The 22,898-nt window shown below is 53.7% G+C and overlaps 1 protein-coding gene across 1 annotated transcript in view; it reads right to left on the bottom strand.

Annotated features, from left to right (window-relative positions):
• Positions 1 to 2,209: 2,209 nt before the first annotated feature.
• Positions 2,210 to 22,898, bottom strand: part of SCNN1B (sodium channel epithelial 1 subunit beta) — a 55,523-nt gene continuing 34,834 nt past the window's right edge. The window contains 12 exon segments of the mRNA XM_032460876.1: positions 2,210 to 2,824; positions 2,826 to 3,110; positions 3,362 to 3,437; positions 4,717 to 4,778; positions 5,423 to 5,480; positions 5,555 to 5,630; positions 6,179 to 6,296; positions 8,595 to 8,702; positions 8,981 to 9,144; positions 11,011 to 11,114; positions 20,223 to 20,413; positions 22,514 to 22,790. Coding sequence (XP_032316767.1) covers positions 2,729 to 2,824; positions 2,826 to 3,110; positions 3,362 to 3,437; positions 4,717 to 4,778; positions 5,423 to 5,480; positions 5,555 to 5,630; positions 6,179 to 6,296; positions 8,595 to 8,702; positions 8,981 to 9,144; positions 11,011 to 11,114; positions 20,223 to 20,413; positions 22,514 to 22,790 — 1,615 coding nt within the window. The 3' untranslated portion in view covers positions 2,210 to 2,728.

Raw genomic sequence — 22,898 nt, forward strand, 5'->3', positions numbered from 1 at the left:
TCCCATTCTCAGTCGCAGTAATCGGTTCAGAACGAGCCTCATTCTCGAGGCTTCTGCTAGGACACTGTGAGGGAAAAGTTTTCTTCCTGCTGTGGTTGCTGAGCTGAGGGAATGGAGTCTGAGGCTGTAGGGGGAAGAGTAGCACATGGAGAGAAACTGTTTGAGAGGGATGTCAACACAGGAGAAAATAAAGCCAGTAGCTGGAGAAACCACGAGAGCTAGGTGAAACGCTGGATACAGCCATGCCTGAAATCCCTAGACTTTAATTATAAGAACCCAATGACTTCCCTTTTTAGCTTAAGTCAATTCAACTCAAATTAACTTTGTGACCAAAGAGCTGGCAAAAGGAGCTAAATAATAATCATTGCTTTGCTTGCCCCATAGCATCACATGAGATAATAAAAACGAAAGCCCTGGGCTCCTCTGAGGGACTGGTATCTTATGACCACTGTATTCTTATGGCAGCAAGAGGATGAAGTTGGAGTCTCACCTTTGGCACTTACTGAAATATCGATCTATTCTAGTACCTTACTTTAACCTCTGAGCATCAATTTATTTATTTGTAAAAAGGAATGATCGTATTTCTCAGTGGTTATGAGAATTCAATGAAATAAGACTTATAAAGTACTTGGCCTGGTGCCTGGTGTGTGGTAAGGGTTTGATACAATGTAGCCATTGTTTAAAAACAACAAATGATAATAGTGAGTGTAGTGACAACTACCACCACTGCTAATAATAAAAGTCCCAGTCATCATAGTAAGTGTGGTAACAACCAAGAATTGTGACTCCACAGACATGGAAAACAAACTTATGGTTACCAGGGGAGAAGAGGGGTGTGGAGGGGTAAAATGGGAGTTTGGGATGTGCAGATAGTAACTACCATATATAAAATAGATAAACAGCAAGGTCCTACTGTATAGCACAGGGAATGATATTCAATACTTTGTAATAGCCTATAATGAAAAAGAATATGAAAAGGAATATATATATATATTCACAATGCTGTACACCAGAAATTAACACAACACTGTAAACCAACTATACTTCAATAAAAAAAAGAAAAGAATCATGACTCCAGCCTGCAGACTTGCTGGGCCCTGAGCTGGGAAACCCGGCTGCCCCTACGCCCTCCCCACTCAACCACCAGCAATGCTGCCTTTGGCTGGAGCGGCACCAAGCCTGCGGCCCCTCCTTCCTCCACAGGTGCCATCGTGGGCATTTATGGGAGAACAGCTTGTTTGCCTTCCAGGCTGAGAACCCAGGTGTTCTAGACCAGCTGGGCTGGGCCCACGGACACCCAGGCTCTGAAGCCAGAGCTCCTTCACCTCCGGGGCTGGCAGGTGACAGTAGGTCAACTGTCTGCAGCTGCCAGATCTCATTCTTCTTTGATAACGGCTCCCTGATCTCTCTTGGAGAAGCCCTTGGGGTTGCCACATTTAGCAATGAGAAATACAGGGAGATCAGTTAAATATGAATTTCAGAAAACCAATGAATGATTTGTTAGTATACTATGCCCTCAACATTACATGGATATAGTTCTACTGAAAAATTAATGTGTTTATCTGAAGTTCCAATTTAACTTGACAGCCTGTATTTTATCTGGCACCCCTAGGAGCTGTGTCCCCACCACCCTCAGATGATGTGATTCTGCTGGGGGCTAACTGGTCTCAGGAATGGGCAGGGTCTGGCCAATCCCAGCAGCCTACCAGCTGGGCACACTGATTGGTTCTGAGACAGGCATGTGAGCCAACCACTGACCAATGAGAGAACAGCCTGGGAACTTGCTAAGACAACTGGAAAATAGTTGCTCTCTCCTAGCTGGGTTTGCTAAGCTGGAGGTGTGTTTGGTGTTGCAAATGGCCTTTTGCTACCACAATGTAAGGAAAGCCTGCCTGGGAAGGCAGAGAGAGAGGAGACATCGTTCGAGTTGCTGGAGATGCTTTTGCTTAAGCCAGTTTGAGTGTTTCTCCCCGCTGCCCCATACCTCCCTTTTTCTCTGTTCTTACAACCCAAAGAAGTAAGTTGGATGATGCTGAAATAGTCATCAGGCCACTGCTTCAGGGACAACTTGAAAGAAACTTTAAAAATCACCCGCTTGGGCCTTTCCTCGGCCAGGCTGCTGCTCTCAAGTTAGTATGGATGCCCTTCCGCCCCGAGAGAGGCATCCGGGCGCTCTGGCTGCCCAGGCGGACAAAGAACAAAGCTCGACTCTGTTGTTTTCTACTTTTACTTTCCAGAACAGAACACGGGCCACCTGGCAGGGCCCCCGATGCCTGATGCTCCTCCTGCTCTCCACAAACGCCGCCCTCACTAAACCCTTTCGCTCGGTCAGCCCAGGCCAGGAAGGAAAAGAATGCTGATTCTGGGGACAGATAGCACAGCATGCCCGCCTGGGGGCAGACGGTGACTGTCACTGGGAGGGAAGTGGCCCGCCTCAGGAGAGGAGGCTCGGGGTCTGGAAGCCTGGCTGAGGGCATCCCAGGCCAAGGATCAGATCAGGCTGGGGCTGTGCGCAGAACACAGCTCCCACACCCGAACCAGCACCACAACCCCATGGAGGACTGGGACTGGCCAGGGCTGCTAGCCTCTCCGGAGAGGGACAGACTCTGGCCTTGGACACCTATCATCCTGGCCCTGTGGAGAGGGCATCATAAACAGGGCCTTGGGCAATGGTCTCGGCTGCTCAGGGCTGAACTCCTGGGCTTCCCGGGATGGGCAGGGGCAGAGTCTAGACGGCATCACCCTCGGTGTCCGACTCAATGACATCCAGTGGCTGCAGACGCAGGGAGTCGTAGTTGGGGGGCGGGGTGCCCGGGATGGGCGGGAAGCTGCTCATCAGGATAAGGCTCAGCACTGGGGCCAGGGGTGACCACGTCAGGCTGGAAGCTGAAGTTGGTGTGGGCCTCCACCAGCTCGGCCACGGTGGGCGGCGGGCCGGCGTAGCGAGCCTGGGTCCGCCGCTGCCGCAGGCTCTTGGCGAGGGCCACCAGCTTGATGATGGTGATCCACACAAAGTCGATGATGATCTCCCCGAACTCAATGAGGCACAGTACTGAGCCCCCCATCCAGAAGCCAAACTGGCCGCCCAGGTTTGAGAGCAGCCAGACGATCTATGGGGAGCAGGGGACTGAGGGCCTGGCAGGGGTGGGGGTCAGGCCACCAACTCCTGCCTCAAGCCCAGCCTCGCGGCTTTTATGAGGGGGCGTTGTTGGCCAGGCAGGGGGAAGGGGTGCCGGTCTCAGCCCACGGAAATAATTTGGGACTGCTTACGGGACATTCCCAGTTCCTCTGTTGGGCTTGGGACCCACCCCACCCTCGGGGTGCAGGGTGGAGGGTCAGCAGGCAGGGCCCCCACACTCACATTATTGGCTGCTGACTCCTCAATGATGCGATAGTTGAATTCTTGGAAGTAGATGTTGAGCTTGACAATCCCCTTCCTGCAGGAGGCAGCAGGAGGGGCTGGTGCCCTCTTCCCGAGACAGACAGACAGACACAGACAGACACACACACACACACACACACACACACACACACACACACACACACACGAAAGGCAGCAAGGCACACACCCCATGGGCCACCCTGCTCTGGCTCAAGCTTCTTACACAGCCTCTGTCAGGCATGGTGAGGTCCCAATGAGAGCCCTCTAGGCCTTGCGGCCACAAGAGAGCATCTTTACCCTGCCCCCATCCTGTGCGCCGCTGTCTAAACCAGCTTTCTAAAGGATTCTCTGGCCCAAGACAGACCTGAGGATCGGCTCTGAGCACCCCCCACCCCACTCCGAGTAGACTCTGCACAGAGTCCTAAGCCTTGGCCCTCTGTTGGGGGACCTGGGGCAGAGAAGGGGGCTGAGTGGGCTTCCCCCCTGCACCTGATGGGCCTCAGGAAGCCTCTGCTCTTTTACCTCTAGGCTTCTGCCTGGCACCAGTTGCCTCTTCTTACTTGTCTGAACAGTTCTTCCTCCTCCTTGGAGGGTTACTTCAAGTGTCACCTCCTGATACACACCTCCCTTATCTCAGGCAGAAGGTGCCTCCTTCCCTGCTGGGCTCCCACAGGGAGGGTCTTGTGCAGACTCTCATCACCAGAAGCCCTGTTCACATATCTCTTGTCCTCTGGTCTCGAACTTCCTGATAGTATGAACCTTGTGTCTTTCTTGTGCTCAATGCGTATTTTTGTTGAATGGATGGAAAGATGGATGGATGGACAGATGAGTGGAAGAATGGAAGGATGGACAATGGAGGAATAAATGGATGGATGGATGTGTGGGTAGACGGATGGGTGGAGGGGTGGATGGACTGGTGTGTGTATGGACGGGTTGGTGAGTGGAAGACTGGAAGGAGGGATGATGGATGGATGGGTAGGGGTGGGTGATGGATGGGTGGAGGTGTCGGTGGATTGGTGTGTGTGTAGATGGGTGAATGGGTGGAAGACTGGAAGGAGGGATGATGGATGGATGGGTCGGGGGTGGGTGATGGATGGGTGGAGTGGGGGTGAACAGGTGACAGAAGGAAGAACAGGCCATCCTTTAGGAAGTGGCAGGCTCTGAGCCCCTTGGCTGGCCTTTCTCTCACTCCAGTGCTTCCTCCTCTAGATTTGCCTGGATCTGACCAGTGTGGGAAGATGTCTGAGTAGCTGCCCTGTGTTCAAACCCCTCCCCGGAGGCTCTGGCTCCTCCTCTTTTCTGCTTTTCCTGCCCCACCCAGACTCCAGCCTCACCTGCTTAAGGTGATATTGGTGCTTTGGTCCCGCTCCTGAGACAAGACATGGAAAATCCAGTCCTGAAACCCAAGAAAGCAGCTGAAATATATGGTACCTGCGGCATCCCCTCCCGGTCAGGGGCCCTGCTACCGCTGGAGGCAGACTACAGCCCTGTATCTTCCTGAAGCCCCCTGGGGCCATGTGTTGACACAGTGAGGAAAAGGAAGGGAGCAGTGCATGCCGTGGCTGCTGTTTTGGGGAGAAGGCACTGGGGTCTCCCTGCACCAGCTCTTTCCCACCTCCAGCCCTGGCACCTGCTGTTCCTTCTGCCTGGAGCCTCCTCCCCTGCCCACCCAGGCAGGCTCGCCCCATCCTCCAGTTTGAACTCAATGTCACCTTTTTGGGAGGTCTTCCCTGACCACCCTCTCTAACGTGGTTTCCCCCAGTTACTCTCATCATCCTGTTTCCTTCCTGTACAGCCTTTACCACACCTTGAAATGATCTCACTTCTATAGATTGCCTGTCTCTTCAACTAGAATGTAAGCTGCATAAGCAAAGGACTGTCTCTCGCTCACTGCCGTGTCCCCTGCACAGTGCCTGGGGGGACACTGGTGGAAGGAAGTGGAAGGAACTCTCTCAAGTTCCAAACGGCTGGCAGACACGCCCAGCCCTGCCTCCGGCCCAACGCTGGGCAGCCGGGGGCTCGGCCACGCGGCTGGCTTACCTCAGAGGCCTCAGAAGGCCAGTCGGCCATGGAGACGGTCATCTTGTACTGGGTGTCACTGGAAGAGAGGAAGCGGCCAGTTGCTGTCTCCGCACGCCCCGCCGCCCGCCCGAGGCTCCAGGCCGCACTCACTTGCAGGACTCCTTACAGACGTCGATGCAGGACTCCCTCTGCGCCAGGCTCGTGCGCAGGGCTGAGTAGCAGTAGGCTGAGCAGGAGGGGGTGGTGGGGAGAGACTCTGAGCAGGGCTTGTGCGTTGAGCCTCTGGCTGCCCCCTGCCCTCCTGGCCCTGGGCCACTCTCTTGTCACCCCCAACCCTGGCCCGAGGGTAGGGGGCGGGCTGGGGCAATGGGGCCTTATGGAAAGGGATGGGTGATCGGAAGGGATAACGTTTTCCCCCCTCGTCCACACATTTTGGTAGTTTTAAGAGGTTATGGGCCTCTCTGCCACCAACAACACCCACACGCCCACTGGTGTTTAGACTCTGGCCTGGACTCCAGCTCAGCCGTGAGCCCAGCAGGGGCTCCTCTTCCTGGCACTTCAGGCCTTAAGTACAGATTCTCCCCCAAACATACACGTTTCAAGCATATGCTTTATGGAATCGAGGAGTAGCGGGGAGCCAGGGTGAGAGGGGCTGTGGACTGAGGAGCTGGCCTGGGCACCCCTGGGCCCTGCTGAGGGCGTGGAGCCCTGCCCCTCCCTTGCGGTCAGAGCCTCTGTGGGCCCCGGCTCCCTGCTGGGGGGCTCCCCACTCACCCCAGTCTGGGAACTCCATGTTGCTGCAGTATTTCTCCCCGCGGGGCAGTGGGTACAGGTAGTGGCCACAGCTGCAGTTGGTGATCATGTGGTCTTGGAAGCAGGAGCGAATACAGGCCTGGGGTGGGGGTGTAAAGAGAATGAGATGTGACCGGTGAGGTCCCCGCCCCAGCCCCCAGGGCAAGGGCCCAGGGAGCTGGGGGGCCTGGGGGAGGGGATGCCCCTCCCACTGAGAAGCAATGGTGAGGTGGCCGAGCTGCGCCCCGCAGTTGTGGGGGCTGTCCTGCCCCGGCCCTGAACCCCACAGAGACTGGCTGGGCTGCAGCTCCCTGAGGATGCCCCCTGACCTCACCTTTCAGAGTCGGGGCCCCCCAGATGACGTGGGGAGGGGTGGCTTGTTCCAACACTGAAGCTAACTCTTAGGGAGCTCCTGCTCCGGGAGCAGCAGCCTCCTGAGCCCAGGGTACATGGAAGGGCCCAGAAGGGAAGACAGGCAGGCTTGCTCCGTGTTCCTTCTTCCCAGAGGGAAACCCTCAGGGAAGGCAAGGTGATCTCTGAATGCTCAGTGCGATGGAAGAGGAAGTGATATTCTACAGAATGTCCCCTGGTTGGGATGCGGGTAGGGAGAAGGGTGGACGCAGCACCCCCAGGGCTGGATGTGGTGACTCTGCTCTTACTGGGTTTTCAGGTCACTTGGACCTGGTTTCAGTCCACTCAGAAAGGAGCTATGTGTCGCGGGGCCGGTCTTTGTCCCCGAGCCCCAGTTTACTCTGGCAGCTCCTATCGGGTAAGGCGGGGAAGTCAGCTTGCCGCTGGGCACTGGAAGCTGCTGTTCCTCACGTCTCCACTGTCTAGGTTCCCAAGTCCAGCCTCTGGAGACTCCCGACTCCCACCCCGGAGCTGCCCCACCCGCCAGGCTCAGCTCCAGGCTCAGCCACGGAGCCCACGTCTGCTCGACCGCCCCTCCTGCCCGCTCCTTCCCAGGCTAACACATCCTGTCCACATCCTGTGGGCTCCCTGCAGGAGGAGGTGGGGGCGGTGGCCGATGAAATGGCACAGCCGGGAGGGGTGAGTGGGGGGGCGAGGTGGGGGGCAGTGGGGTCAGAAGAGGAGCTCTGACCTCAGGCAAGTGTCTCACATTCTCCCGGACCTCCTGGAAAGTAGGAGTCCTCTCTGGGGCCTGACTGAGGCTGAGGCAAGGTGAGACAGGGTGGGGCAGGGTGGGGCGGGGGCGGGTGGCCAGAGCAACTGACCAGGGCCCGGGTCTTTGCCAAGGTCTCTGGCCAGAGAGGTGCCTGCCCTGGACAAAGCAAGAACTGAGGTTTCTCTGGAATGAGCTCTCCAGGGCTGGGCCTGGTGCCTCCGTGGCCTCCTTCTCTGTGCTCCCCACCTCCCTGTGCAGCCCTGTCTGTCCATCTACCCCTCAGAGGCTGGGAGATTCCTTGAGTCCTCCGTCGCAGGCAGAAGCCCCTCCAGACAGGAGAGTCAGAGTACGGGGCGCACGGGGTCAGCGGGACAGAGTGGGCAGGCAGGTGGGCACAGGGGAGGGTGGATTCCTGTGACTAAGGCAAAAGAGAAAACCACCCCCTGCTCAGGGCTCTCAGAACAGGGGCAGGCACCAGGCTGCCCCCTTGTTAAGCCTCGGTTTCCTTATCCTCCAAAGCAGACTGGGCTGGCAGAGACAGTGGCAGCAAGTGGTCACCTTTGTCACCTTTGCAAAGATTCAGCCTGTCCTTTCCACTGGGGTCAGGTTTGAGGCCAGGCCTCCCAGGCTGACCTTGGAGATCAAGACAAGAGGGGAGCCCCCAGCTGCAGCAAGGAGGTTTAAAGCCAGACATAAGGCGGGACTCCTCAGGTACATCGATGAGGCATTTTGGACTGGGGTCCGTAAATCCCAGTTACCTCATTCCTGGTATCTACAGCTCAGGGTTGTTGTGAGGATTAAATGACTTTATATGTGTGTGTGTGTGTATATATATATACACACACATATATATACACAAACTATATATATATTTAGTATGTTAATAATTCTTATAATAAATGCTATTAATAAGCATTAACAATAATAATTAATAATTAGTATTGTTACTATACTAATAATATACTAATTGTTAGTATCTTACTGCTTCGTAGGAGTACTGAAAGGACCAAATGATGGTGTAATCTATGTTAACCCTTAACACACACAGGGCTCTTCTTGGGAGACTCCAGAGTGAGATCTCTAGCACTCTGGGCACCCCCAAGGGCACACCTGCCAAGTGGGGCAAGAGGTCCCCAGACCCTGGTGACAACCAGGACTAGAATGGCTCCCCAGTTCCCCGGCGCTCTGTGGTTATGAAGATCCACCAGAGCCCGCCCTGCGGGCACCAGCTTGCCCAGCACCCTCAGGCTTCAGGCCAGGGAGACGTCCCACCTGGATGGAGTAGGTCGTGTTGTAGTGGCTGTAGAGGTTTCGGATGGGGACATCGGAGCCGTTCACGGTGCACTGGCTGTAAGGCTCGCCCTTGCGCTGCAGCCTGTCCTGTGTGAGAGGTGGTCTGTGGGGGCCCTGGTCACCCCCTGAAGCCTCCCCGTCCCCCCGCCCACCGAGCTCGCGGGCCTAGGGGATGCTGAGAGTGGATGGAGGCCGAGGCCCCAGCAGGTCCAGAGCATGGCTGGCCGGGGTGGGGTTCCAACCAGAAGGCACGGCAGGTGTGGCCGGTGAGGAGGCGCAGGGCTGGGGGAGGCCCGGGTCCCCTCCTCTCAGACCATGGGAGGTGGACTCTGGGCGAGCGGGCCGCCCTTGGGCTGCGGCCGTACCACCATCACCCCGATGGACGTCTCCGTCCCCGACATGGCGTAGATGCCCTCGTCTTTGATGAAGGGGTACGACCTTTGCTCGTGCAGCATCAGCCGGGCGCCGGCCGTGGACGTGAGGAAGGGCACGTAGTCTTCCTGGCCCATGTCCAGGATCAGCTTTAGGCCTGAGGGGAACAGGAGGCCTGAGGGCTCCCTGAGCGCCCTCCCCCAGGCTGCAGGGAGACCCACCACCCACTTGTCCAAGCCCCCTCCAGCCAAGGGGATCTCCAGGGTCTGCACAGGAAGCTGGCTCCTCTTTATGAGAATCCAGATTTCTCGCTGCCTCTAAGGCCGCCAACCTAGCCCAAGCCACCATGGTCTCCTCACTGGGCTCCTTGTACCCCCCACCCTGCCCCCATGATCTCTTTTCCATGTGGCAGGTAGATCTGGGGGCACAGCACAGCTGGCCCCACCTCAAACCACACGGGTCCTCATTCTCTCCATTTAATCCCCTGAGCATCCATGCTCCTTCCTGCTGTTGGGCCTTTGCAAATGCTGTTCCCTTTTGCAAATGCTGTTCCCTTTCGCAAATGCCGTTCCCTCACTGTGGAATGCTAGTCTCCACCCTCATCTTTCACCTAGAAACTCCTGGTCTTCCTTCAGATCTCAGCCCACGTGTCACTTCCTCCAGAAGCCCTCCCTGACTACTGAGTCTGGGTCTCAGGTTCTTTGTTATATGCTCTCCTGGCCCTGGAACGTTCCTTCCAAGTACCTGCCTCCCTCTTGAGGTTCTTCTTTTATTATCTGTCTTCCTTCCCCATTCGACTGGTCCCTTCTTGAGGGCAGAGACCAGGACCCAATGTTTTATGCGCCATGGGACAGGGCTGGTGGTTAGGACAAGGTGGTGAGCATCTATTGAGCACCTGCTGCATGCTGAGTACCAGGCTAAGGGCTTTATCTACACGATCTCACTGGTGCTCACAAGAGGCATATGAGGTAGGTACTATTATTGTCCCCACTTTACAGATGAGGAAACGGAGGCACAAAGAGGTGAAGGGACTTGTCTGAGGCCACCCAGTGAGGAAGTGGGAGTTGAGGAACTTCCAAACAGGCAGCCAGTCTCCTTGATCTTAATCATCTTCCCTTGTAAAGTGAGGTGACTGGCACCTCTGTGATACAGTGTCTTCAAGGGCACAGGGGCGGGTGAAGGGCAAGCAGCCCACACGCGACCCTCTTGACCAGCAGTTCTGACAGTTGCTGAATGACACCGCCTCTTTTTTTTTTTTTGACACTGCCTCTTGGTGGCTGGGGAGGTCAGAACCTAACGGGGGAGGAAGGCTTTGCTCCCCTCATTGTCCCTGTGCCCAGCTCACAGCCCCAGAGTCACAGCTGAGCTGAGTCCACCAGCCTCTCTCCTGAGACGCAGCCTCTGCCCTCACCCCCTCCCCACTTCCTCACCTCCAATCACTGCTTCAACCTCTGTCTGTCTTGCTCAAGAATTGCACAGAAACGAGGCTGAGAGCAAGGGCTCTGCCTGGGCTGATTGTGTGATCTTGGGCAAAGTTATTTAAAACTTCAAATATCCGCATATATTGAGCACATGCTCCTTGCCAAGCCTGTGCTGAGCGGTTTACCTGCATTAGGTCACGATAGTTCGACCACATGTATACTCTGCACTCTGCTCTGTACCATACTGGGAAACGAAGGCTTTGGGAAGTTAAGTCTCAGCTCAGGCTCACCAGGGGCGTAAACAGTCCAGCTGGGATTCCACCTGGTCACAAAAGCCTGCACTCCCGACCACTACACTGACTGCTTCCTCACTTTTCTCATCAGCAAAATGGGCGCACCAGTCACCACCCCAGGGATTTACAAGTGTTGGGTGAGGGGACTGAGAAGCCATCTGCCCCCTGCCCCACGGCTGCTCCTCCACGTGCCTCCTCCCTCTGACCTCGGTCCTGCCCCTCGACAGCTGATGGTTAATTCGGTCTTTCAGCCTCACATGATAGGACTTAAAGCCTCACACTCTGGCCCCAGGACAAACCAAGACTTACCAAACTCAGCTCCAGGGTTGGATGAAAGGAGGGCCTTCTCGGTCATGCCCCAGTTGAAGATATAACAGTTGCCATAATCAGGGTGGAAGATGGGTGTGAAGTTCCTGGAAAAACCACCATCAGCTGGGGGTCAGAGCCCACCTGCACCCCAGCCGTGCCTCCCCTGACCATGCCACCCAGGGCTCGTGGCAGAGGGGGTCTGTGAGCCTACTGCTCAGGGAGGCTCAGGAAAGGACAGGTGAGCAACAGGTCAGTCTGTCCATCCCCCTGCGCCCACGCACCTGCCAGAGAGGAGATCCCCAGACTCCCTTGCGAAAGAGGGGTGGACGGAGTCTCTCTGGGGTTGGAGCTTAGACCCTCTGGCTTAACCATAGATTATGAAAAAGAAGCTTATTTGATGTTTTCATTTGTCTCACGTACGGGGTCCTGTAAGCCATGAAGTGGATTGAAGAGTGGCCCCCAAAAGAGGTATGTCCACGTCCTAGCCCCAGGGACCTGTGAATGTGACCTTATTTGGTGTTTGCAGATGTAATTAAGGATCTTGAGATGAGATCAGCCTGGATTATCCACGTGGGCCTTAAATCCAACCACAAATGTCCTTCTAAGAGACAGAAGAGGAGACACAGGTCTAGAGGAGAAGGCCACGTGCAGACGGAGGCAGAGACTGGGGTCACGCAGACAGCAGTCCAGGAACACGTGGGCCCATCACATGTTAGACAAGGCAAGAAAGGATTCTCGCCCGGAGCCTTTGGAGGGAGCCTGGTCCTGCTAATGCCTTGATTTCCGACGTCTCACCTCCTCTGTGAAAGAGTACATTTCTGTTGTTTTAAGCCACCCAGTTTGTGGTCATTTGTTACAGCGGCAACAGGGAAATAACAGATCGTAAGAGAGAGGGGGCAGCTCCAGGCAGTGTTTACTCCAAGGAGCTGGCAGGATCCAGACAGGGGACCTTGGGAACTCAGGTAAAGAGGGAAGTGGACAGAGATGGGGGGTTGGGCAGGGAGGCTGGATCAGGAGAGGGTGCAAGCAGAGGCCGCCGGGAAAGAGAGCACTTCAAAACGAGGTGTGAAGGGCCCTATCTAGGGTCCTGCCTCACGTCATGGCAACGTTTCCTGAGGAAATAATTCAAGAACAACACAAAATGTTTGCATAAGGATGCTCATGGAAGTAATGATAGCATAATATAGCTTCAGAAAATTCAGTTGATGTCCATTGACAGATGACTGGATAAAGAAGATGTGGTGTATATGTATACAGAATGGAATACTACTCTGCCATAAAAAAGAATAAAATAATGCCATTTGCAGCAACATAGATGGACACGGAGATTGTCATTCTAAGTGAAGCCAGCCAGAAAGAGAAAGAAAAATACCATATGATATCACTCATATGTGGAATTTAAAAAAAGGACACAAATGAACTTATCTACAAAACAGAAACAGACACACAGACATAGAGAACAAACTTATGGTTACCAGGAGGTAAAGAGAGTGGGAAAGGATAAATTGGGAATTCAAAAATTGCACCTCTTTGGGGAGTGATGGAAATGTCAGCTATCTTGATTGTGGTGGTGGTTTCATGGGTGTATACATCTATCAAAATTCATCAAATTGTACATCTGAAATATGTATAGTTTACTGTACAGGAGTCACACCACAATAAAGGTGTTAAAAAATTCGGTTAATATGGAACTTCACAAACATAAAAAGTCGAGAGAATGAAGCCCACCAGCAGCTTCAACAATCGTCACCCCGCGGCCAGTCATATGTCATCTCGACCCACCTCCCACTCTCCCTCCTGTGCTACTTTGAATCGAATCTCAGACATCATAATCTTATTTGTAAACATTTCTATATGTATCTCTAAAAGAACTCTCAAAAAAAGTATTACTATATTAAAAATAACTATAAAAATTCTTAATATTCAGCTTATATTATCTCATAAAGGTCAATTTTGGTTTTACAATTTATTTGTTTAAATTGGGATCAAATGTCATTGTCACGTAATTGCTTAGATATGCCTTTTAAATCTCTTTTAATCTATGGCTCCCTTCACCTTTTGGGTTTTTTTTTTTGTTTTTTTTTTGTTTTTTTTTTTTTTTTGCAAAATGGCTGTTAAAAGAGTTCTGGTTTCATCTGGCTAATAACTGAAGAGGGACTGACACAACTGAGGGTCGCACTTTGCACTCTCAATGAATAAATGGTTTTGGACAACGTGCACCAGTGGTGACCAATGCCGGGTGTGTTCTGATGGACAGCCTGCCTGGGAAGTGACCTTACCCACAAACAAACAAAACAACAACAACAAACCCCAGCCTTGAACAGGCTCGAGCACCTGTCTCTACCGTTTACAGCAAATACTAGAGACAGAGGAACAAGGTCAAAAGCACCACAGAAAGTCAGCCTGCAAAACCCAGACTCCACAGGATACATAACCCAGTTTCTTCAATGGATAAATGGTGAGAGGGGAAGGGAGGCAACCTACAGATTGAAAGAAACTTCAAAGATGTGGTTACAGTTACAGTGTGCGGACTAACTGGATCCTGATTCAAACAAGCCAACAAAAAAATATGACATTGACTGTCCTTCAATTTTTAAAAAAAGCTGTAATACAGTACAAACACACACACATACACACACACAAAAGCCTGACATTGACTGATGGTTGATGGGATTGAGAAATCATTGTCCATTTTCTTTCCCAAGTAGGATAATGGTATTGCAGTTCTGTTAAGGGGAAAGTCTCTCTCGCTCATAGATACATTCTGAACACCGTACAGATCAAAGACTATGATGTCTGGGATTTGCTGTAGCATAAACAGCACAGGACAGGATGTGCGCCAGGCTTAATGGATATGAGTGGCAGGTCAATGTGAGTTCATTCTACCCTGTTCTATCTGTGTGTATGTTCTCAGGTCTTCATTAGAAATAGCTTTGAAAATGCCTTCTTGTGGGGAGGGTATGAGCTCAGTGCCAGGGTGCCTGCCTAGCATGCACGAGGTCCTAGGTTCAATCCCCAGTACCTCCATTGACGTGAACAAACTTAATTACCTCCCCTGAAAAAATGTTAAAAAAAAAAAAAAAGTCTTCTTATTTTATTAAAAACAGGAAGGAATGGGACTCAGGGCACCAACGGAAATGCAGAAACATCAGTGGAAATGTTGTCCTTTCTAAGTCTTCCCTCCTGTAAGATTTACTGCACGATTTCGTGCACGTTCGCCTCTTTAATCCTCAGAATAACCCCAGGAGGTCAGCTGCTACTTGTCCCGATGTTCCGATTAGGAAGCCATTTCCTCGATCTTTTGTCTCACCCTCTGCGCCAGCAGAACAAGGTGGGTCCCAGGCAGGCTGTGAAATCTGATCTGGGAGCTGACCCTGCCCGCCCGACACATGTGAGCTACTTACTCAACCTTTGAGCTTTGGTGTCCTCAACAGTGAAAGGGAAATCAGGAAGAAACCGCCTTTCTTCACCCAACAAACATTTATTGAGGCTGGCTCCGGGCTGGCGACACTGAGACAGACAAGACAGTCCTGCCCTGGAAGCTCACGGCGTCAAGGAGGACCTGCAGGGCATCACGGCGACTCTCTCCTTCTGACACGGGTCTCCGGCCTGCCCACCTCCATCCATCTCTAAGGCTCCCACCCCATCCAGGCCACCAGCCGCTCCCACCTGGATTCCTGCAGGAGCCTCTGCTCCCTTACACAAAGCAAGAGCTTTCACTCTTGCTCCCTTACAATTTTCCTCCTGCACAGCGTCAGGACAATTGTTTTAAACAGCCCACGGCATCCCCCTGCTAGAACCTTCCAGAAGCTCCTTGCTGCCACAGAATAAAATGCAGTGGGTGGGTATATCTCAGTGATAGAGCTTATGTTTATCATGCACGAGGTCCTGGGTTCAACCCCCAGTATCCCCATTCAGAAAATAAAATAAAATGCAAACGCCCTACTTGGCTTTCTCCCTGCTGTTCATTACACTCCAGAGGCACTCCAAGATGTTTCCAAGTTCAAGGGCACTGCTCCTTGTGCCTGGAATATTCTCTCAGCATCTCTTTCAAAGTACCGATTTCTCCTCATCCTGCTCTGAGACCTCCCCTGACCTCCCTGTGTGAAGTTACTACCCAGTGGCTTGTTCATTTCCACCTGCTTATTCCCTTGAAGGCATGTGTCAAAAGCCGAAACCATCTTCTTCATTTAATTGCTTGCTTATCAGCTGCCTCCTGTTATAGACACAGTCACAGTGAGGGCAGCTGTCTGTCTGCAGGGAGAAAGAATTTAGAGGCTAAGAGCCCAGACCCCAGGAGCCAGCCTGTCTGAATTTGAACTCCAGCTCTGTCGTTTACTAGCTGGTGAGCTTGGGGAAGTTACTGCACCTCTCTGTGCCTTGTTTCCCCACCTGTAACACCAGGGCCACAACAGCACCCACCCAAAAGGACCGAGGTGAGGGTTGGAAGCCAAGCACATTGAAATACTGAACAAACTCACCCCTCTGAGCTCAGAACCTGGCATTCAGTAGACTCAGTAAATATTTGTGGGATAAATTATAAGCCGTGATAAGACTATCAACGGAGATAAGGCTGGAGGAGTGGGGGCGGGGTGGGGAGTGGGTCAGGGAAGGGCTCTTGGAGGAGGTGAGGTCTGAGCTGAGACTTTAACGATGAGTAACAGGTAGTCTCACGGGTGGAGAGGAGAAAGGGCACTCCAGGCAGAGGGGGCACAGATCCAGGCCCAGATGAAAGAAATCGCTTTGGGCCCGCGCTACAGAGCCTCTGCATGGGCTACGGAATCTGGGCTGAGGCCCACAGGGAAGGAACAGAGTAGGGCAAACCGGCTGAAGCCAGGCACTGCTCTGGGAGGAGAGACCCCGCCCCAGGGGCGCGGAACACGGTGTTCCCGAGGAGGAACCTTCTGGGACATCTATAGCTCAGGAGCAGGAGGCAGCTCTGGGCGTGACCAGGTCCCCTCCTGTCCTGGGCTGCACTCTTAGTCTTGCCAGCTATGTGCTTGCTGACAATGTTCTTAACCTGGAGAGGCTGCTCCCAGCCCCAGCCACCTCTGGCTCCAGAACTAGGCGTTTCCCTTCCCAAAAACCTTTCCTGGGACAGGGGCTAGGCTTGTAGACAGAGACCAGCAAGCCTCTGGAAAAGACTGGGAAACAGAGCATCCTAGCAGGAAGCAGTATAACAGGAGCAGTACTGTGTAGTAGGGGTCAGGAAAGGCTTCCCAGGGCAGAAACTAGCTACCCAATCCTGAAGTGATGATGATGATGATGATTAATAATAATAATAATAATAATAATAATAATAATAATAATAATAATAATACTTATATATGCCTAGATCTTGGTTTCTAAATACCACTCTCCCATGAAAGGAACTGGGGCTCCTCAGACAAATGGCAGACTCTAAGACTGGGGTATCTGGCAGTGCCAGAAAGTAAGGAAGTACTTTAAAAAAAATGGATGGGGACATGCCAAAGGGACACAGGAGCCAACTGAAGGAGCTCTCAGTGGCCAAAGCTGGAAGAATTTGAGTAAGAAAATAAATAGTGTGGTATTGGATTACAACCCAAATATACACAAGTCCATACCGGTCTAAATAAATGATGGACTAAATAAGCAAATGGAGAAGAGGCCAATCTTCCCTACAGAAGAATTGCAAATAGTGTATGTTCCCCTCTCCAGAGAGGTGGAGTTTAGTCCCCGTCTCCTCCGGCCACCACCACCACCCCGACTCCCACCTTGGAGACCCTTTCACAACACAAGAGCACCGGAGGGGAAGTGGCTAGCTTGCAGCGGAGAAGCCCGAAACAGAACACATTAACCAAGTGAGAAAGGTCGACATCATGGGTGGTGTCGTGGGGCTAACACTTACCCCGATACGATGTGACAGAGAGGGCACCTCACCTGGGTGGCATTCTGCCCCCAGATCCATCTTATCTGTATAAACCCAGGTCAAGGGCTTTCTATAAAACACCCGACCAGTGCTCTGAAATGGTCATAGTCACCCAGAACAAGGAAGTGTGATAAAGTGTCCCAGCCAGAGGGGACTTAAGACTGACAGCAGTGTGGTCTCTCGCATGGGATCCTGAACCAGAGAAGGTCACCGAGAAACTGACAAAATCAGTTCTTAAGTTTATGTAATAGTGATGTGCCCACGCGGGTGTCTTAGTTCTGACAAATCACGGTAGTGACGGAAGAGGTTAATGTTACGAGGAGCTGGATGAGGAGTACAGGGAACTCTGTGTCCTATCTTTGCCACTTTTCTATAAACCTAAAATCATTACACAATAAAAAGTATTTTTAAAATGCTCCTATAATTCTGACCACGTGCTGAGCACTGTTCTAAGCACTTTATCTGTGTTAACTCATTTAATCCCCAGGAGAGCCCTATGAGGTCATTTCACTACCCCTGTTTTCCAGATGAGAAAACAGAGGCACAGAGAGGCTAAGTAGCGTGCCTGGCAACACACAGGGCTGGCATTCAAACCCAGGCGGTCTAGTGTCAGGGTCCAAATGTGGTGCACATTTTCCTAAAACTGCAGCTGCTGCGTCTTGAGCATTTGCTACATCCGAGGGGGAGAGGATGAAGTCAGAAACAGAGTGAGGTGGCCGGAGTGTCTAGAGCCCAGCCCCAGGAGGGCAGAGAGAGGCACGTGTCCCCCAGCACTGAGTCTCAGGCTGATTCAGGGAGGCGTGTAACCGGTCGGCTGTGGGAGTGAGACAGGAGGACTAGGGGTTCTGTGCCACCACCTTCCACTCAGACTGCCGAGGGCTGGAGGAATAGGCTTGGGAGGGGTGGGTGGGGAAGGAAGGTGATGATCTCAGTTTCTGATGAGGTGGTGGACTGATGCAGGCGGGCCTGGCCCAGGCTGCCACCTCTGCCACTCACCAGCTGTGTGACCTCAGAGACGTTGCTTAACCTCTCTGGGCCATGATTGAGTCATATAAAATGAGGGGAAATAATAGTACCTTTCTCATGGGCTTGTGGCAGGGTTAAACTGGTTTCATACATGCAAAGTGCTAAGAATAGTGCCTGGCGTATCAGAAGGGCTCAGTAAATGTTAGCACTATTATTGAAGAATGAGTTCCCTGTCAAATGCAGGTTTAATGAGAGCAATGTTGCGTCCATCAGTATTTTCAGCCTGTCACGCATATCAACACATTTCATATTCAAAATAACCCTGTAGACTAGGCACTGTTATCACCTATTTTATGGAGAAGGAAAATGGAGGCGTATCAAGGTTAGGACGCTTGTCCAAGATCACATAGCTTGTAAGATAGAGCAAGGATTTGAACCCGGGGGTCTAACTGCAGGGTCCGGCATTGACCCCTTCGCTAGACTTACTCCTCAGCCATGGCCATGCCCCATAAGTTCTGTGGCCAACACCAGGTTTTCTGCCTGCCCATCAGCCATCTTCTCTTTGGGGACCACCCTCCATCCATGTGACCCAGATGCGACTCGCTTTGGAGGGCACCATCCTGGCAACAAGCAGGCCATCTCCAGTAGGTCCAGCCCAGCCTGGTGGCCTCGGGACCTGGATCAGCCCAGGAAGCGGGCGGTGCAGTTCAGGGGCCGGGCTGTGTGCAGGACGCATGACTTGGAGTCCTGGGATCCAATGGGAAAAGCTCACACGTTAGGCACCAGGGACCTGACAGCAGATCCCGGCAGATCCTAGCCCAGCCCACTTTCCCACCTGACTCTCACTCCAGGGCGTATTCTGACCGAGCAGACAGGCCATCTATTTGAAATTACAGTGTTACATCTGTCTGTTTCAGCTGAGAGAGTAAAGATGAACTTACGGCCAGGGCACCAGTCCACTGGGTACCCAAAGGCAGAGCTGCTGGGAATGTTTGGGCAAATGTGCTCTGAACCAAGTCCCCTGGCCCAGAGACAGGGGTTGCAATCCAGCCTGCAACCAGCCAGCCAGCCAGGCGGCCGCCCACCAGGCAGGACGTGTGCCGTCAGTGGGGACACCATCTTGCAGCTCTTTCACCTGTAGGGCTGTCCTTTTCTGACTCGCATGATGGACCAGGGGTACAGCTCTGCCTACTCGGTGGGCCTTGATACCCTGACACTGCCTACAACGTGCCCGTCCACGAGTACCTGTGCATTCTGGGGGACAGAGGGTCTGTAACTGTCAGGAGATTCTCAACAGAGGTTCACAAAGGTTCCTGAGTTGCCTGACTTGGGCTGAAACCACAGTCCCAGGGAGGGTGAAACTAGTAACCTGTCACTCACCCAAAGCAGCAAGACTCAGCAAGAAGTCCCTTTGTCCAGAGGCCCGAAGTGTGGGAATTTGAAGGCCCAGACGAGGACACCAGCACCTCTGGGAAACGGGACTGGCCGGGGCCCAGGTGCTGTGCCCCCCACACCTGGAGGCCTGGCCACGAGGCCGGGGGGACCCTGGGGCCTCCTCAGCTCCGCCTGTGCCCAGCTAGCTGCCCCAGAGCTGGGGACAGAGCTTGGCTCTCAGGCCCAGGGTTTGGATGGTCAGAAGCCGGGGAGGGAAGGAGGTGGAGATCCGTGGACCATTTGTTAGAGGACCTCAACATTCTGCCATCCTCTCAACACTGGGGATTGTCTGGGGAAAAGAGCATTGACATGGACACCTCCAGGGCCCTGATCTAAGTGCTGACATGAGCCAGCTCATTTACTCGTCACGGGGAGCCTAGGAGGTGGGCACAGTTATTGCCCCTGTTTTGGGGATGAGAACACAGAGCAGTAAATCCTGGGGTGCCCGCCCAGATCCCCAGCTGCTGGGTGTTGGAGGGCTAACGGCTCACAGCCACCCCTTCTCCTGCCCCCCTTGCCTGGGAAGTCAGGAGACCCCACCCCATCCTCCTGGGAATGGCGCACAGCCAGAGTGACTGGTGGGGACACGCACAAGGGGCCAGCCCCCAGCTTAAGCGGGGACAGTTTTGTGGTGCCAGTTATGGTCCGGACCTCTCGGCGGATCAGGCGAGGCCTAGACATCACCTGTGACCACATCCTCCCTTAGCCCCTCCTTCTTTCCTTGTTTTACTCTCCTTACAGAACTTTCCTGAAGCGTGTCCCTCATAACTGATGGGCCTTCCACGCATTCCTGTCTCAGGCTCTGCCTCTAGGAAATCTGACCCAAGACACCGAGGCATAGAAAATCGTGGTGCAGGCTGAGCGGCCGAGCCGGGCTGTGGACGCTGGCTGGCGGTGGTGCGGGACGCGGCGTGGCTCTCACCTGTAGCTGCAGGGCTCCGCCCCGAACAGGCAGGCCAGGATCAGCTGCTCGCCCGAGTAGCCCATCGTCACCAGCTCCTGTCTCGGAACCTGCGAGAAGATGTTGGTGGCCTGCAGGGTGTACCACTCTGTCACGGCCTGGGTGGCGCTGCTGAAGTTCCGGAAGGTGCACACGGTCCCACCGCGGCTGCACTGTGGGGACCAAGAGGGGTTCCCGTGGGCTCGGGGCTGCCAGCTGCCCCTCCCCTGGCCATACTGGGGGGCTGGGGCCGCCAGCAGCTGGGCCACTGGGGAATGTGTTTGCACTCAGGGTCACACGGCTGCGCGGTCACAAGGACTCACACACACAGCGCCAGCCACCCCCACATACAGCCTCAGGCATGAGCAAACACACGCCTGCACACACGTGCACAAGACAGACCCCACTTTCTGACATCCGAAGCCATACGATGTCACGCGGTCACCACCAGGCACACACGTGTGTCCCTATACCAAGACTCACACAAGTGGCACCACATTCACACTAAGTGGACAGCAGACACACTCGGAGCCTCCACGCCCCGACTCCTTTCTCAGTCCCATCCCGAGACTTCCAGAGGCAGCTCCCTGGAGGCCGTGTGGACCATGGCGGACTCAAGACTCGAGGTTCTACTTCCCCCTTGGCTGGGGAAGAACAAAGCCTTGGCAGCCTGAGCTGCCACCTCGCCACAGCCAGTCCACCACGAAGCCCTGGGTCCCCTGTAGACACAGAACAAACTAGACCCAGGGACTCCAGCCTCGGCCACGCTGCCTCTATCGGCGCTCATAGTGGGAGCCCAGGAGGCCTGAGGGAGAAGCTTCTCCTCAGTTCTGAGACAGCCCTCATGGGCCAGCTCAGGGCACTGTCCTCAGGCCCGTTCCTGGAGGTCCTCGTCCCCTCTGAGGGAGGTGAGGATAATATTTAAGGCTCAGTCTGTTCTTAGGACTTCAGGTCTATTATGCCATTCAGTTCTCACACCAACCCTAGTCCATCACTGTGAACACACTGAGGCCCAGAAAGGTTACACAGGGGTGACAGGAGCAGACGCCCGGCCCACGTCACACCCACGCAGCACCGGCCTGACCCTGAGAGCTGGGGCAGCCACGGGGAGCAGCCTGCTTTATAGATGAGGAGATGGACACAGGCAGCCGGGTAACTGTCCCCCAAATCAGTGGGGCGTTGGGTCAGAGCTGGCACGGGGCCTCTGGAGTCCTGTGCTTTGTGCTAGTTTGTGTGGAAAGGTGGGGGTTTGGGGCTGTGGAAGTCCTGACCACGCTGGGGCCATGGGAGGCAGTGGCCACCTTCTGGGGGGTTTGTACAGCCCCGGCCTGGGTCCCCAGCCAAGGCTGATTATAAGAATCACCAGGGAGCCTATTAACAATACAGATGCCTGGGCCTGGGCCCAGAGCTGCCCATTCAGCTTCCCCAGGAGTGGGGCCCCGGGATCTGTACAGTCACAGAGCTCTGCAGGGGTCCACAGACATAGACAGGGGCCCCTCTTCCCACTTGCAGGCTTGGGGGCACCCCAGTATACCAGTTTTGATTTAATGACTGTACTGCATGGCTGTGGTTTTTCATCTGCTCAATATTTATGCCCCTGTCTTTTGATAAGAGTTAAGTTTGCCTTTCAGGGGGCCATGCCTTCCCCAACCCTTGCTCAGTCCATGTGGTCTCCTAGAGGCTGACATCACCCCCAGCTCCGGGACACATGATCCAGGGCTAGCCAATCACGAGAGCCCATCCTCCAGTCCACAGTGACTGGTTTAGGACATGCAATCTGATGATCAGTCCCAGGACTTTTGCTGGGACCACTGGGTAAAAAAAAACAACTCTGTTTCTGGGAGAGTGCTAAGCTGGCAGGATATAAATCTGGTATTTCCAGGGCCCTCCACGTGGAGAGAGCCTGCCAGAGAGTGAAGTCAACTGAGAGAAAAGTTGAACCAAGGTGGGGAGAAATGGAGTCCTGATGACAGCATTTGATCACCTGGATCCAGCCACACCTGAACCCAATCCACCCCTGGACTTTTCAGTACGTGAAATAAAGAATTCCCTGTTTTGCTTAAGCTAGTTCGAGCTGGGTCACTAGCATCCAAAAGTGTCCTGAATAACATACCAGCTACTTCTATTTTTTAAAAAGCTCTGCAAACATACAAAATAGGCAGTGGCTCCAGCAGTCTTTCCCTCAGCAAGACCCAGATTATTTAAGGAAAGAAATTCCCATCAGCATTACTGGACAGGGCCCTTTGCTCGACCTGTGCCCAGGGCCCACTTACTAGTCTCATGGCCACTTTGCACCCGTGGGCACTGCAGCTCCTTCCAGGTGCTAGGCTGCTGCTTGCTGAGCCGTTGTGGTTGTCCCCAAAGAGGTCAAGGACTACTGGTTGGTGGGGGTTCTGCTCATCGATAAAGACCAGAGGCGTGTGGTTCCAGATGGTGAAGTTCAGGGCCCTGGTGGCATTGATATGGCTGAGTTCGGGAGCCAGGATCCTCTCCAGGACTGCCTCCATCAGTTCGTCCAGGTCCTTCAGCAAATGCTTGACTTTGGAATACCTGGATGGAGGGAGAGGGCCAGGCAGGGGGGCAGCTTCAAAGCAGAGCGACTGCAGTCTGGGATCCCCTCCTGCTCCAGCTCTGCCACCACATGTGAGAAGAATGCCC

The sequence above is a fragment of the Camelus ferus genome, chromosome 18, assembly GCF_009834535.1.
Source record: "Camelus ferus isolate YT-003-E chromosome 18, BCGSAC_Cfer_1.0, whole genome shotgun sequence".
Classification (NCBI taxonomy): Eukaryota; Metazoa; Chordata; class Mammalia; order Artiodactyla; family Camelidae; genus Camelus; species Camelus ferus.